Source organism: Amphiprion ocellaris, chromosome 5 (genome assembly GCF_022539595.1).
Source record: "Amphiprion ocellaris isolate individual 3 ecotype Okinawa chromosome 5, ASM2253959v1, whole genome shotgun sequence".
In the NCBI taxonomy this organism is placed as follows: Eukaryota; Metazoa; Chordata; class Actinopteri; family Pomacentridae; genus Amphiprion; species Amphiprion ocellaris.
Window position 1 is genome coordinate 13827520 of NC_072770.1, and position 12120 is coordinate 13839639.

General features: G+C 40.3%; 1 protein-coding gene and 1 non-coding gene across 2 annotated transcripts in view; both read right to left on the reverse strand.

Annotated features, from left to right (window-relative positions):
- Nucleotides 1-11544, reverse strand: part of wnt4 (wingless-type MMTV integration site family, member 4) — a 28920-nt gene extending 17376 nt beyond the window's left edge. Inside the window, exon 1 of the mRNA XM_023278173.3 lies at nucleotides 10890-11544. Coding sequence (XP_023133941.1) covers nucleotides 10890-10966 — 77 coding nt within the window. The 5' untranslated portion in view covers nucleotides 10967-11544. The remainder of the gene's footprint in view (nucleotides 1-10889) is intronic.
- On the reverse strand, nucleotides 5151-5233 carry trnal-cag (transfer RNA leucine (anticodon CAG)). The gene has a single exon. It is a non-coding gene; the product is annotated as a tRNA-Leu (tRNA).
- Nucleotides 11545-12120: the final 576 nt, after the last annotated feature.

Genomic DNA, 12120 nt, shown 5'->3' on the forward strand with positions numbered 1-12120 from the left:
AGGCATGCATGATCATATCAGCTCGTGAGCAAGCAAGTCTCTATATGTCTGTAAAACATCATCATCCGTTTGCGTGGGGTGCAACCTTTTCATCTATTTTCTCATGTAGAAATTCTTTGGAAAGTTTCTGAAAAGCAAAACGTGTCTTTTTCTGTCAAATGAGAATGTATTATCAATGTAGTAGAAGACACAATTGAAGACTCTTGTTTTGTTAACCGCTTTTTAAAGAGTCTACAGCGGCTCTGTGAGGCTGCACCTGGGCAACGCTGTGTTTTGTACTAAATGATAGCATGCTAACAATGTCATAATTTTTTCAGGTATTTGATCACAAGCCAAAGTATTAGACAAATGAAAACTTTGAAGTGATACTGTAAAAACAGGAAAGGAATCACCAAAGCGATTTATCCCAAGGAGAGCGTGAAGGTATGCAGCGAATTCCATGGCAATGCATCAGTTCAACAGGTGTTTGGACATTAGACTGAAGTAGGAATATTATTTAAAGGTGCAATATGCCTGCTTTCAAACATTAATACAGCAGCAAACAACAACCTGCTATGTAAAGATACTGTATATAATTCAGTAATGGCGTCCATAGTTGGGCATGAAGTTACACTTAGTGCATGTGAGTCTCTCCCGTTGAAACCGTTGACTGACAAACTGAGAATGACCTCCTGAACTGCATCATGAAATTAAATTGCATTTTATCTACGCCACTTTCTGAATTTATATGCACTCATTTGATTCCAGCTTATGAGTGTCTCACCTCTGTGGGCTGTAAATAAAACTCATTTTAGTCTGAGATGCTGTTGCCCTGGCGACTAGTGATTCAAAATGACATATACAGCACCTTTAATTAACTGGTGTCTAATTTCTACTTAAAGAAAGGTAACTTGTTTGCTTCTGGTACAAATAGCTTGTCTGAACTTGTTTTTTGTTCTTGTTTTTACACCGATAAGAGCAGGAAGATTGGACTGCATAGCCTATGTGCCAGTCAAATAATTAAATTGTAAGCTAATAGGGGTTGAAGTGGCTAAATGTGGCTAAAAGCTGCGTAGACATGTGAAGTTACTGACAAAGAAATGTGAGATTAGTAATTTGTCTGTAGTCAAGTTAAAACATAGTATAAAAGTGCAGACCATTTATCATTTGTAGTGCCAATAAAAGGTACTCATCCTCTTGGCAGTTTTCCCCTTTTAGTGTTTTTAAACATTGAATCATGGTCAATTTATTTTTGGCTGTTTTTGACAAGAATTTACAAAAGGAAGTCAAACTGAAAACCCTTAGTTCTTAGTATTGGGCTCGTTCACCTTGTTGTCCTTAAAGCATTTCTGTGTAGCTTTGGCTGTCTGCTTTGGGTCATTGTTCACTAGAGAACAAGGTTCAATAGTTGTAGTTCTTTTGCAGACTGCATTTGATTGTTTTCCAGGATTTCTCTATACTTTGCTGGATTAATTTGACCCTCTACTTTTACAGGCTTTCCACGGCCTGCTGCTGAGAAGCATCCCCACATGATGATGCTGCCACCACCATGCTTCAGGTGGCGATGGTGTGTTTTTGATGAAGTTTGTTGTTTGCTGTCTAGTCTGATGGTGAAAAAGCTTAATTTAGGTCTCATTAAAGAATTAAACCCTTAGTCCAGTTGACTTCAAAATCTCTCACATGCCTTCTATCGAATTCTAGTTGAAATATAATAGCTTTTTCTTGAATGATCACTCGCTTTTTTTTGATGACAGCCTGCTCTAGGCAGATTTACGCTTGTGTCATGTTCCTTCCATTTCTGAATGATGGATCACTGTACCCCAAGGGATATTCTGTGTCTTGGAATTTTTTTTGTATCCCTCCCCTGACTTGTTTTATTCATTGACCTTTCCGGGCAGAGTTGCTTGGAGTATTGTGTCGTCCTCATGGTGTAGTTACATCCAGAAGTACTGATTTACCAGTGACTCACTTGCGACACAGCCACTGCACTGATCTCCATTTCACTAATTGTGTCACTTCTGGCACCAGTGGGCCACACCTGTGCTGAATTAGATGAGTCACCTCAAAGAGGGAGAATACTTATGCAATTTCTACATTTTGTGTGTTTAAGCAGCTGACATTGCTTTGTACAAATCTGTTTTCACTTAGTTTTCATTTTCACTTTCATTTTTGTGTTGTAAATTCTTGTGAAAAACAAGGAAAAACTTTCAAGGAGGGCGAATACTTCTTTTGTGGACTGTAGTTGTTAAAAAAAAAAAACTATGGTAAGGTATGTTTTTAAGCATTATATTTTAAAGAAGGCCTGTAGGGGACCAAAAAACTGCTTTGATAATATGAGTGATTGATTGATTGATAATATGAATATAGTGATAGTGTCTAACATACAGCTTGAAATTTAGATTTGACCATTTGAATGTTAAACAATGTGATTCGCATTAACACCTTTGCATTTGTAATGATTTTTTCTACAACCTCAAAGACACATTTTTGGTATTTTCAATTTGCATAGATAAGAAGATAAACTTGCTTGTAAAACTGACATCATTCATGCACGGCAGGCAGGTTTGGGCATGCACCATTTACTGCTCCTGCTTACTGTTTACACAGTTAACACACGTGTGTGTAACCTGTGTTGTGTTGTACATAAAGTTGCATGTATAAAGAGCTCGCTATGTATGAGGCTAAAATGGATTTTAAGGGTGGTACTAACCAATCACTACTTAACAGAAGTGCAACTTTTACACTTTTAAAACTCCTCTTTTTGTATTAAGATTAAGCTGAAATGTGTGGATGTAGTAACTTTGAGGGTTCAAAAGGCACATTTATTTGCATAAGTTAAGCAGCATAAGTTAAATATCCATTAAGTTTTTTATCTTTGGAGAGATATTGAAGACTGAACACGTTAGCACAAACTGGCATCATTTAAATAACTGTTAGCAGTTCCTTTTTGCATTTTATGCATAGATGTACTGGCACCTACAACCTACTGAAGAAAACCTTAAAAATTCTCAGCAAGAGCATAATTTTTCTGTTTGCGGGGGACTTTATAGATGATGATGCTCACAGAAAGTTTAAATCACACTGCATCTAAAAACATGTATATCATGGGAGTCATTTTTTTTCTTACAAATTGTGGCTCTGAAAGTTTTGAAATACCTTAACTGCCTCCATACACTATGAGTCACAGTCACAGTCATTGCTGCTGCTGCGACTGTTGAAACAATAATTAACTTCCTATTGTTTCCGAACACCAACACACACCACTGGTTCTGCACAAGATGGAGATATATTTTTTAAAAATTACAGAAAATCCCTGTTTGTGCCTTGTCTATTTTGCTCATCAGCCAATGAACCAAACAGAAGCTGTAGTGTAAATTCCAAAAAAAAGCTTCAGCTGTTCACAGTTTAGGAACACAAGACCTCCAAGGGTATGTTATGTCTCCTAAAAAACTCCCCGTGCACCTCGCTGTGCATCTGCTAGGACTACCTCTCATCTTTCAGCAGCCCCGGTGTTTCCTCGCCAGCCTTCAGCCTGATTCCTGGCCGTAATCTGGTCACCCTGAGCGATTCCTCCCACAGCTCCGAGTGTGCCACGATAATTGTACACAGTCTGGTGACAGGAGGGCTCAGAATAACATGCCACAGCTTTACCACCATCGCATATGTGTGTGTGTGTGTGTGTGTTTGAGAGGGAGAATGTGTAAAAGACGTGTGAGGCGCCAGCGTGTACCGCAACGCCAAGGTCTCTGCTTTCTCTGATTACCCATCAGCTGCCATCTCTTTAGCACCTCACCATGGTTTTCCAGGACATATACATATATGTTCACACTGTTAGGCGCACGCACCCACCAACACACTTGCAAAGAAACAGAGAAACAAAGGGAAGGCGCTTTGCATGTGTGATTTGTACCACCATGATGGGACTAACATGTTGAGTAGGAGTGTGGAAAAATCCTGATTATTCTGTTTATATTAGAACATTTCTAATATGAGCCTCCTTACTTTTGTTCCTTTTCTTCTCTGAGTCTTGCATCATGTTGACAGTAGCATGTTTGATCCAAACCCTCAACTCTTTCTGCACGTCAAAGGGCATGTGCTTCCTTGAGCCAATAAATAATGATTATAATCCTTTCTCCAGAGCAAATTCATGACAGTTTTACTGGACAAATAACTGAAATAGAGCATTTTGTCTTTAGCCAGATGTCTGACGTAATCCGTCTTTCACCTCAGTGGTGGTGACAGTAATTATTCACAACCACTGGGATGTACAATAGAGTGATACTGCAGGCAAAAAACGTCTATTAGTAAAAACAAGCTTGAAAATATCCACACTGACATGCCAGGCATGCTTGAGCTAAAGGCAAAAGTCAGTACACCCTACCAGGTATTATGATTGTTCACTATTTTAACTTAGCATGCTATCATTCTAATACTTGCTATTTAGTATTAAATATATGCACATTTGAGGCTAATGGGAATGTCATTAGTTTTTCAGGCATTTGGACAAAGTAAAATATCAGTCAAATATGTTGGCAAAAGAAAAGTCAGTGGTTCAACTTGAGGGGGGGCGTGGATGTGATGGGACATATCAATCTGTTGGTACATATGAATTAAAATTAGAAAAGCTAAAGTCAAGCTGTTGCTAGAGAAAGAGTCATCACCAAAGTGTTTTGTGTGTGAGTGTAACTGAGCGAGGAGTCGGGACGCTTCAGAGCCTGTCCTGATGACAATCATCAGGTTGTAAGATTTTCAACGTATCTGAGTAGTTCAGTAATAGTTGTCAACACATCCAATTCAGCAGCAAAACGGAACTTTCCAAATTAACTAATAGTTATTTTGTCAATTTTTCATTTTCCATAATGCAATTAAATATCACACAGGGTTTATACTGCTGCCCGCAGGCTAAATCACTGCATCCATGGCAACAATATGCTTCTAATTTTCAGTAAAAATGTTGTCTATTCACACAAAATAAGAACATTGTGAAAAAAATGTAGTTATGGATGTTCATATTATATTAAAACAGGCAAGAGCAAGAGCAGCACACAAAGATGCCAGTAACATTTTTTCTTTTATATACTCTATATAGTGGTGGTGCAACCTTCCAATCAGTAGTCATAAAGTATCATCAGGATTCAAATCCAATTTGCATTGCTATTAAAGTAAACTGTTGTCAGAAGTGGGATTCGAACCCACGCCTCCAGGGGAGACTGCGACCTGAACGCAGCGCCTTAGACCGCTCGGCCATCCTGACACACGCATGGGTGTCCTTCTCCATTAGTCTGATGGCATCTGAATATGTCGACTTCATCTCTAAATGAGCAATCACTTTTCCTTAAAAGGTACGATGACGACTAGGTCGGACCCAGTAACATTTCTGTATCTCTGTCCACATGGCACAAGTCTGAACTTCATGCAGTCACATTAATGGATAGGCATGTGCAATATCATATATACTTCAAGTTGTCTGAAGTCATTTAGGGAAGGTTTTTATTCCACATTGCGGCACTAATATTGGTCCAAAATCGTCAGAGATGGCAAAAGACACAGTTTTATATGCCAAAAGCTTATCAGACATTTATCATTCACTTTGCTGTACAATTTCATTACATACGTATTACAAATATCCATAAAAATAAAACTTTACCTCGATGAGGACAGAGCAGGTCAGACTCTTGAATATTAAATGTAATCCTGGTTTTGACAAAACGCTAGGGGGAAATGAAGTTTAGTTTGTTGCTTCCAGCCGTTTGTAGGAGTCTTTCCTCTGAGTTTATTAAACACCTGCAGCATCAAACAGCAGCAGGATTCATGTGAGCGCCTCCAAAGAGCAAGAGTTGTGTGAATTCTGCATGTGGAACAACAGCAGTAACCTCATCAGGTGAGCTGCCACACACAGTTACATAGCAGTCATCCTCAGGCTGAGTCCTGAGCTTTATCACAGCTGTCACACATGGGCAAAGGTTTCTATGTTTAAGAAATCATAAATAAATTCAGCTGTCATTTGATAAGCTGCTTTTAGTTTAGATTTAGTCTTTATATTCACGCTTTTGTTTCTTGTTACATTTATTGTCTAAATGACAGAACATCATCGTTTTAACAGACTGATGAAGCAACAACGCTGTCATTGTATTCAATGCCTGAAAAGGGGTTTATTTTGATTTGAACATGGCATTTAAAGTACAAGGTCACAAGGCCAAGCCATTATGTGTTTATTTTTGTTGGATTAATAAATAAAAGATATAAATCACTCTGGATTCTCAGCTGAATATAAAAGGAACAAATGATACACAGATTTATGCTGCTGCACGGGTTCTACTTTGTTTTTCCACTGCCGAGCTAACGTTACTACTATTACCTGAATATTTTGTCAACTTACCTAGAACATTCTACTCCAGCTTATGAGAATGATATATATGCATTCACTCCTGCTGACTGTCACCTCCAAATGTGGTCCAGCTGATCTGATCATCTTCTGGAGCATAACATGCTTCCCCCCATCATGCATTATTTGTGTACAGATTGGAGAATAATAATACCAGGTATAAATAAGACGACTATTTCTACTATATATGTGTCAGTTGAAGTTAGCAGTCTGTGTTGTAATTGGGGGAGATGCCAGCTCACATAAACAAATAAAGAAAAAAATGAATCACAAACCCACACACACATTGTGCAGGTGCAGCAGAACCAGTAGGGTGAGAGGAGGAAGATGGGGAGGAAGATGAGGAGGAGGAGGAGGAGGAGGAGGAGGAGGTTGGTGATGATGGACAAACTAATGAAAAAGTCACATTCAAATCCCTGTTTGCTGACCGGGACACTAAGCATGACTCAGCATCCACAGAGAGAAACTGATAGCATCGTGGCTGGAGGTTGACAAGCAGGTGAAGTAAACAAAACGTCCGGTTCAGGCTGTGGTTCAAAGTGACGTCAGAGCAGAAGAGAGGCGCGACGACAAGTTCAGCTGCTGTGAGTCACAACCGGTGATTTTAACAACCGTACAGTAGAATACAGGGATACATTTACGTTTTAGCGTCTAACTCCTGAACAGAACTAGTTCTGCTATTGGGTAAATTATTTAGATTAACTGTTATTACTACTATTTTGTAAGAATAGATTTGCTCTAATAACTTGTAATGGGTAAAATGCCCATCACAATTTATCAAAACTCTAATTTAGATATTAAAGTTTGCATTTTATAAGTTCAATTAACAGCACAAACACTGAAGAAATTTTGTTTGCTGTCATAAAAGTGACACTGAATTATGCATTTCTGATTAAGTTTCTGTGATTAACTTATTGACTTTTTTTAACGCCATACAGTACATAGAATTTGAGTTTCGGATGCAATAATTTTGTCATTCGTGTTATTTTTACCCTTTTGACAAAAAGTCTTTGCTTCGAATTGGATTCATGGGGTTTCAAAGGAGAGAGTGTTGCATTATGGGAAATGCAAGATCTTAACCTCTGCTGCTTTGATTCTGACCATCTTTTAAATCTGTCTGTTGTGCAAGTATAATTTGAAATCTCTGGAATGTTCCTTTAAACTGAGCTGACATCGAGGAGCTCAACCCTTTCTTTAATTGCTCCATTTACAGTTTTGTGTCTTAACCTGTGGTTGCTATTGCTGAGTAGGTAGTAGATGTACTCGGCCGTTAGAGGACTACACATGTACTCATAGAACTGGAGTTACATCCAGTAACAGTAACTACATTTTCCAGCAAAGCTAACTGATGCTACAGCAAGATGCAGTGACTGAAATAACATTAATATCTAATGTTGCCTGGGAGCTAAACATAATTAAATTATTGTATTAAGACACAAGGCGAACTACTGATTTGTTGCTGTTTTGCTGCATTTTCACTTAATGAATTCCAATTTTTTCGGTTGTACCATAGACCGTATGGTTGTACATTGAAACTGCTGGAAAACCTCTTCTACTAAATACATGTGCAACCAATGACATTCATACCCAGCACAGAATTAAATCTAAAATTCATTAATAATATAAATATTAATATAAATAATTGAATTCAGTGTCTATAGGAGGTATATCATGATATATATACAAATAGATTTTTCTGTTGATATATATACTACCATTCAAAAGTTTGGGGTCACTTAGAAATGTCCTGATTTTTGAAAGAAAGGCAGTTTTTTTCAATGTAAATAACATTAAATTAATGATAAATCCAGTCTAGACAAGGTTAATGTGGTAAATGACTATTCTAGCTGGAAACGGCTGATTTTTAATGGAATATCTCCATAGGGGTACAGAGGAACATTTCCAGCAACCATCACTCCTGTGTTCTAATGCTACATTGTGTGAGCTAATGGTGCTGAAAGGCTAATTGATGATTAGAAAACCCTTGTGCAATTATGTTAGCACATGAATAAAAGTGTGAGTTTTCATGGAAAACATGAAATTGTCTGGGTGACCCCAAACCTTTGAACGGTAGTGTATAAAATAATTACATGTATATCTTGGCAGTTGCATTTCATTAGAAGCGCTACACATCTCTTTCTCTACACAAACAACAGAGCATCAAAAGTTAAATGGTAGAACGCACAGCATCCGTGCACCTTCGACATTCAGTCAATCATAATGTGGGACGTCATCTGTAAACTCGGGAGCCTGAGCAGATGTGGCAGGTTGAGCACAGCTGGAACCTGCACCAGCTGTGCTAAATAACAAGTCAGAAGTCTGTTTCGATTAATTCAGACAGGGACTTTACATCTCTCACAGTTAGAGAAACAGATTTAAGAGGAGGTCATATAAGCAGACAACCACACGTTCTCATCTGATGCAACAATCTTTGGCACAAATTCCACATTAAAGGCCTAAAAATTACCTTTTATCCAGTTCAACTAGCTATGCAGTTCTTTGCAGTGAGCTTTGATGCAGAGGTCCAGTTATTTACATGCTATTCATATACATAAAGAGCGTAGAATAAAAGACACTTCAGTTGCACCACTCTGGGTAACCTAAGTTCAATACAACATTTAGTCTGGCAATGCTGAAAATATGAATTGGAATATACTGTCTGCTTTCTTATGAGCCAGAATACACAAAACAAATTAAATTACAGCTATGCAAACACCAGATGCACAACTACACAACATGACACACTGAACTCATGACAGTTTAAACTGCTTACATAAAAGCAAACAAACAGATGATGTTCATTTCTTACTTTAATCACGACAACACATACTAATGAACGTCACGTCTAGTACTGCTCTGTCATACAGCAGGTTTAGTTGTTGCACGTTTTACGGCGACTCGCTAACGACAACATTCTGCTTCCCATCCTTTGACCTTTGCTGAAGCATTGTGGACTTGCATACAGTCCGTGCACACAGATTCGCCTCAACAGTGTAATCCGGTGGAGCAGACTGGCAGCTCGGCAGCCTGCCTGTACATGTCTGCTGTGTGCTGCTGTCACCACGCCTTCAGCCCCAAACAGCACAATTACCCTGCACTCAGTGACAAAGTTCAAGGTAGGCAGTGCTGTTTGGCAGGGCTTTAATTCGACTTACTCTGATGAATCTGTCAACAGTATCAGTTGGGCCGTCTGCAGCACTGTCCTGACACAAACACAACAAACTATTATAGGTCACACAAAGCTATGATTAGGACGAAACGGAGAAATAAAAACATGGATCTGAAAGCGATTTGTCACACAATAATAAGCCTCAGTGTCGGGTACAGTCCGGATCACCTGAGCCTCGACGAGAGGAGAAGTCATCCCTTACATGATGAGCGCTGCTCGTAAATTTGCTGAAGGTAACGAGGAATGAATGGCAGCAGAAAATGGAGCGGAGCCTTGCGGAGGAATGCAGAAACCCACCTAACCACCTCCCACAGGCTGCTGGGAGAGCAGGCACACACATGCGACCCAACCAACCGGCCCCCAGGAAGAGGTGGCACTGAGCAGTTCAGCTGCAGAGTCGGGCCGAGGGTGATACTCACCGGGGTTTGAGCTCCTGAACTCCCCCCAAAGTAAATACGTAAGTCTATATAATATTCCTACATGGCTTTCAGTGACCTTGTTGAACTTTTTAATGTCTAATAATAGGTCATATACACACGTGTGGTGTGCATGTGCAGAATACATGCTAATACTGTCTTATTCTAGTTATCGTTTTCTAATTTGATATTTTTTCAAAAGAGGGTTATTTTGGCTGAAATAATAATAGGATCTGAATCTGCTCTGGTTTTCTTACATGAAAAAAATTGTTCAGTTTCATACCTGTAATTTTCACAATGCTACACAAAAATTCTCTACATTATTATGGAATTTCCACACTATTATGTGGTGAGTAGGAACAAGTGGGTTGAATGTAATTAGGTTGGAAAAACATGCAGAGGAGGAAACAACACATTTTTTTCCCCCTTCAAACTTTAGGAGAAATATGGCTATTCAATCTCATAGGGTTATGGACAAATTTTTTTCACATGCAAAGTACAACATTATATTTCTGATTAGAATAAAAAAGTACTTTCTCCTATATAGAAGCCTTAAATTCCTAACAAGAACATGTGCTTTTTTCACTTGTGAGTTGACTCCTTTTTTCTAAGGGTCTTGGTGGGGGTTGAGTGGGGGGTGTTGGTAAGATATTAAGTATGTGAAAGTGTGTGTGTGTGTGTGTGTGTGTGTGTGTGTGTGTGTGTGTGTGTGTGTGTGCGTGTGTGTGTGTGTGTGTGTGTGCGTGTATCTGTGTGGTGGTGGTTAACAATTAACCTGAGTGGCCACTGAGTCGGAGGGAAAGAGGACAGAAAGGAGAAGATGATGTGAAAGTGAGGTGGAATATATGAGGAAGATAACAGGTGAATCAGAGGCGTGGAGGTGAGAGAGCAGCAGCTGTGGTCCGCTCTGACAAATCACAGTAAGAAAAGTCTAACTTACAGCCAGTTACTCGCGTTGGCCGAGAGGAGTGCGCAGCAGAGCATCAGGACGCACCGCAAAGCATATTCCTCGGTCATCTCGAGAGGTAAGCTGGGGGAGGCCGGTGAGAGCTGAAATAATCCCGAGGTGGACTAAAGGGTCGCGGAGAATAGTGGCACAGTCCAGGGAGGGATGTTAATCCATCGTCCCGCATCCAGTGGACCATCCACCGGGGGAGACGCGCAGCTTCACGGTCCCGGTTCTCCCGTCCCTCCCTCTGTCAGTGCACGCTGAGAAGGGACGGGGGAAGAGAGGGAGACCAAGAGGGATGCTGGAAACAAAAAATCTGGAGCTGCTCTGCGTGGATTCTTCGCAATCAACTTGTTTGCTTCCCTGCGCTTTAACGCATCGCCGGGAGAGCGCGCGTACATGCGGTTAAAATAAAAAAAAAATTTAAAAATGAAAAAATGAAACGAGTTCTCCGGTTCCTCTTCTTCACTTAATTCTTGTCACCCTCTGCCTGGTGCCACTCTCAAACCAGCGGGACTCTACTGTCAGCGCGCCCCGGTCTCTCCAGCTCTCCAACCCCGTCTCATAAACGCACTCTGAGCGTAAATACGCACGGCCTCTCCTCGCACTCTGCCGTCCCTCCGCGCGTCTGGCAGACGACAGAGCGTGTGCGCTGACTGTAGTGGAGGGGCGGTGCGAGGATATAGAGGTATGGCAGTCAGATGGGAGTTTTTTAGGGGGATGAAGGAGGCGGGTTCATTGCGCTGCTAAGGTACTGTGTTTGTGCGAACGTGTGTGCGCAAACGCGACTTGTGTGTGTTTTAGAGGTCTCCTGGGAGGATGCAATAGCACAGCCATTCACTAATGCCCTCCCCAGCCACCCTCCTCTCCTGTCCAACACACACACACGCTTACACACACACAAACACACACCTCAAACCGCACACACTTCTTGGCAGCGCCTCGCTCTCCCTGTCACACACTCAACCAAATATTCTGCGGTCAACAGGCTATTTAAAGCTTGGCTGCAAAATGTCTGCATTCGAAACCAGCAAATCCCAATAATATGACAAATGTCAGCTCCACAGTATTGATTGATGAAAACATTGTAGAAGGATAATAAGGTGAGGCAGCATTTTCTGGCCTCGTGTGAGACCACTGAGGACTTTATATGACTCACCTGATCCTGGCGAAGAAGAAGTGGAAGACTGTAAGATGATACTCAAATAATTATTTACATAAC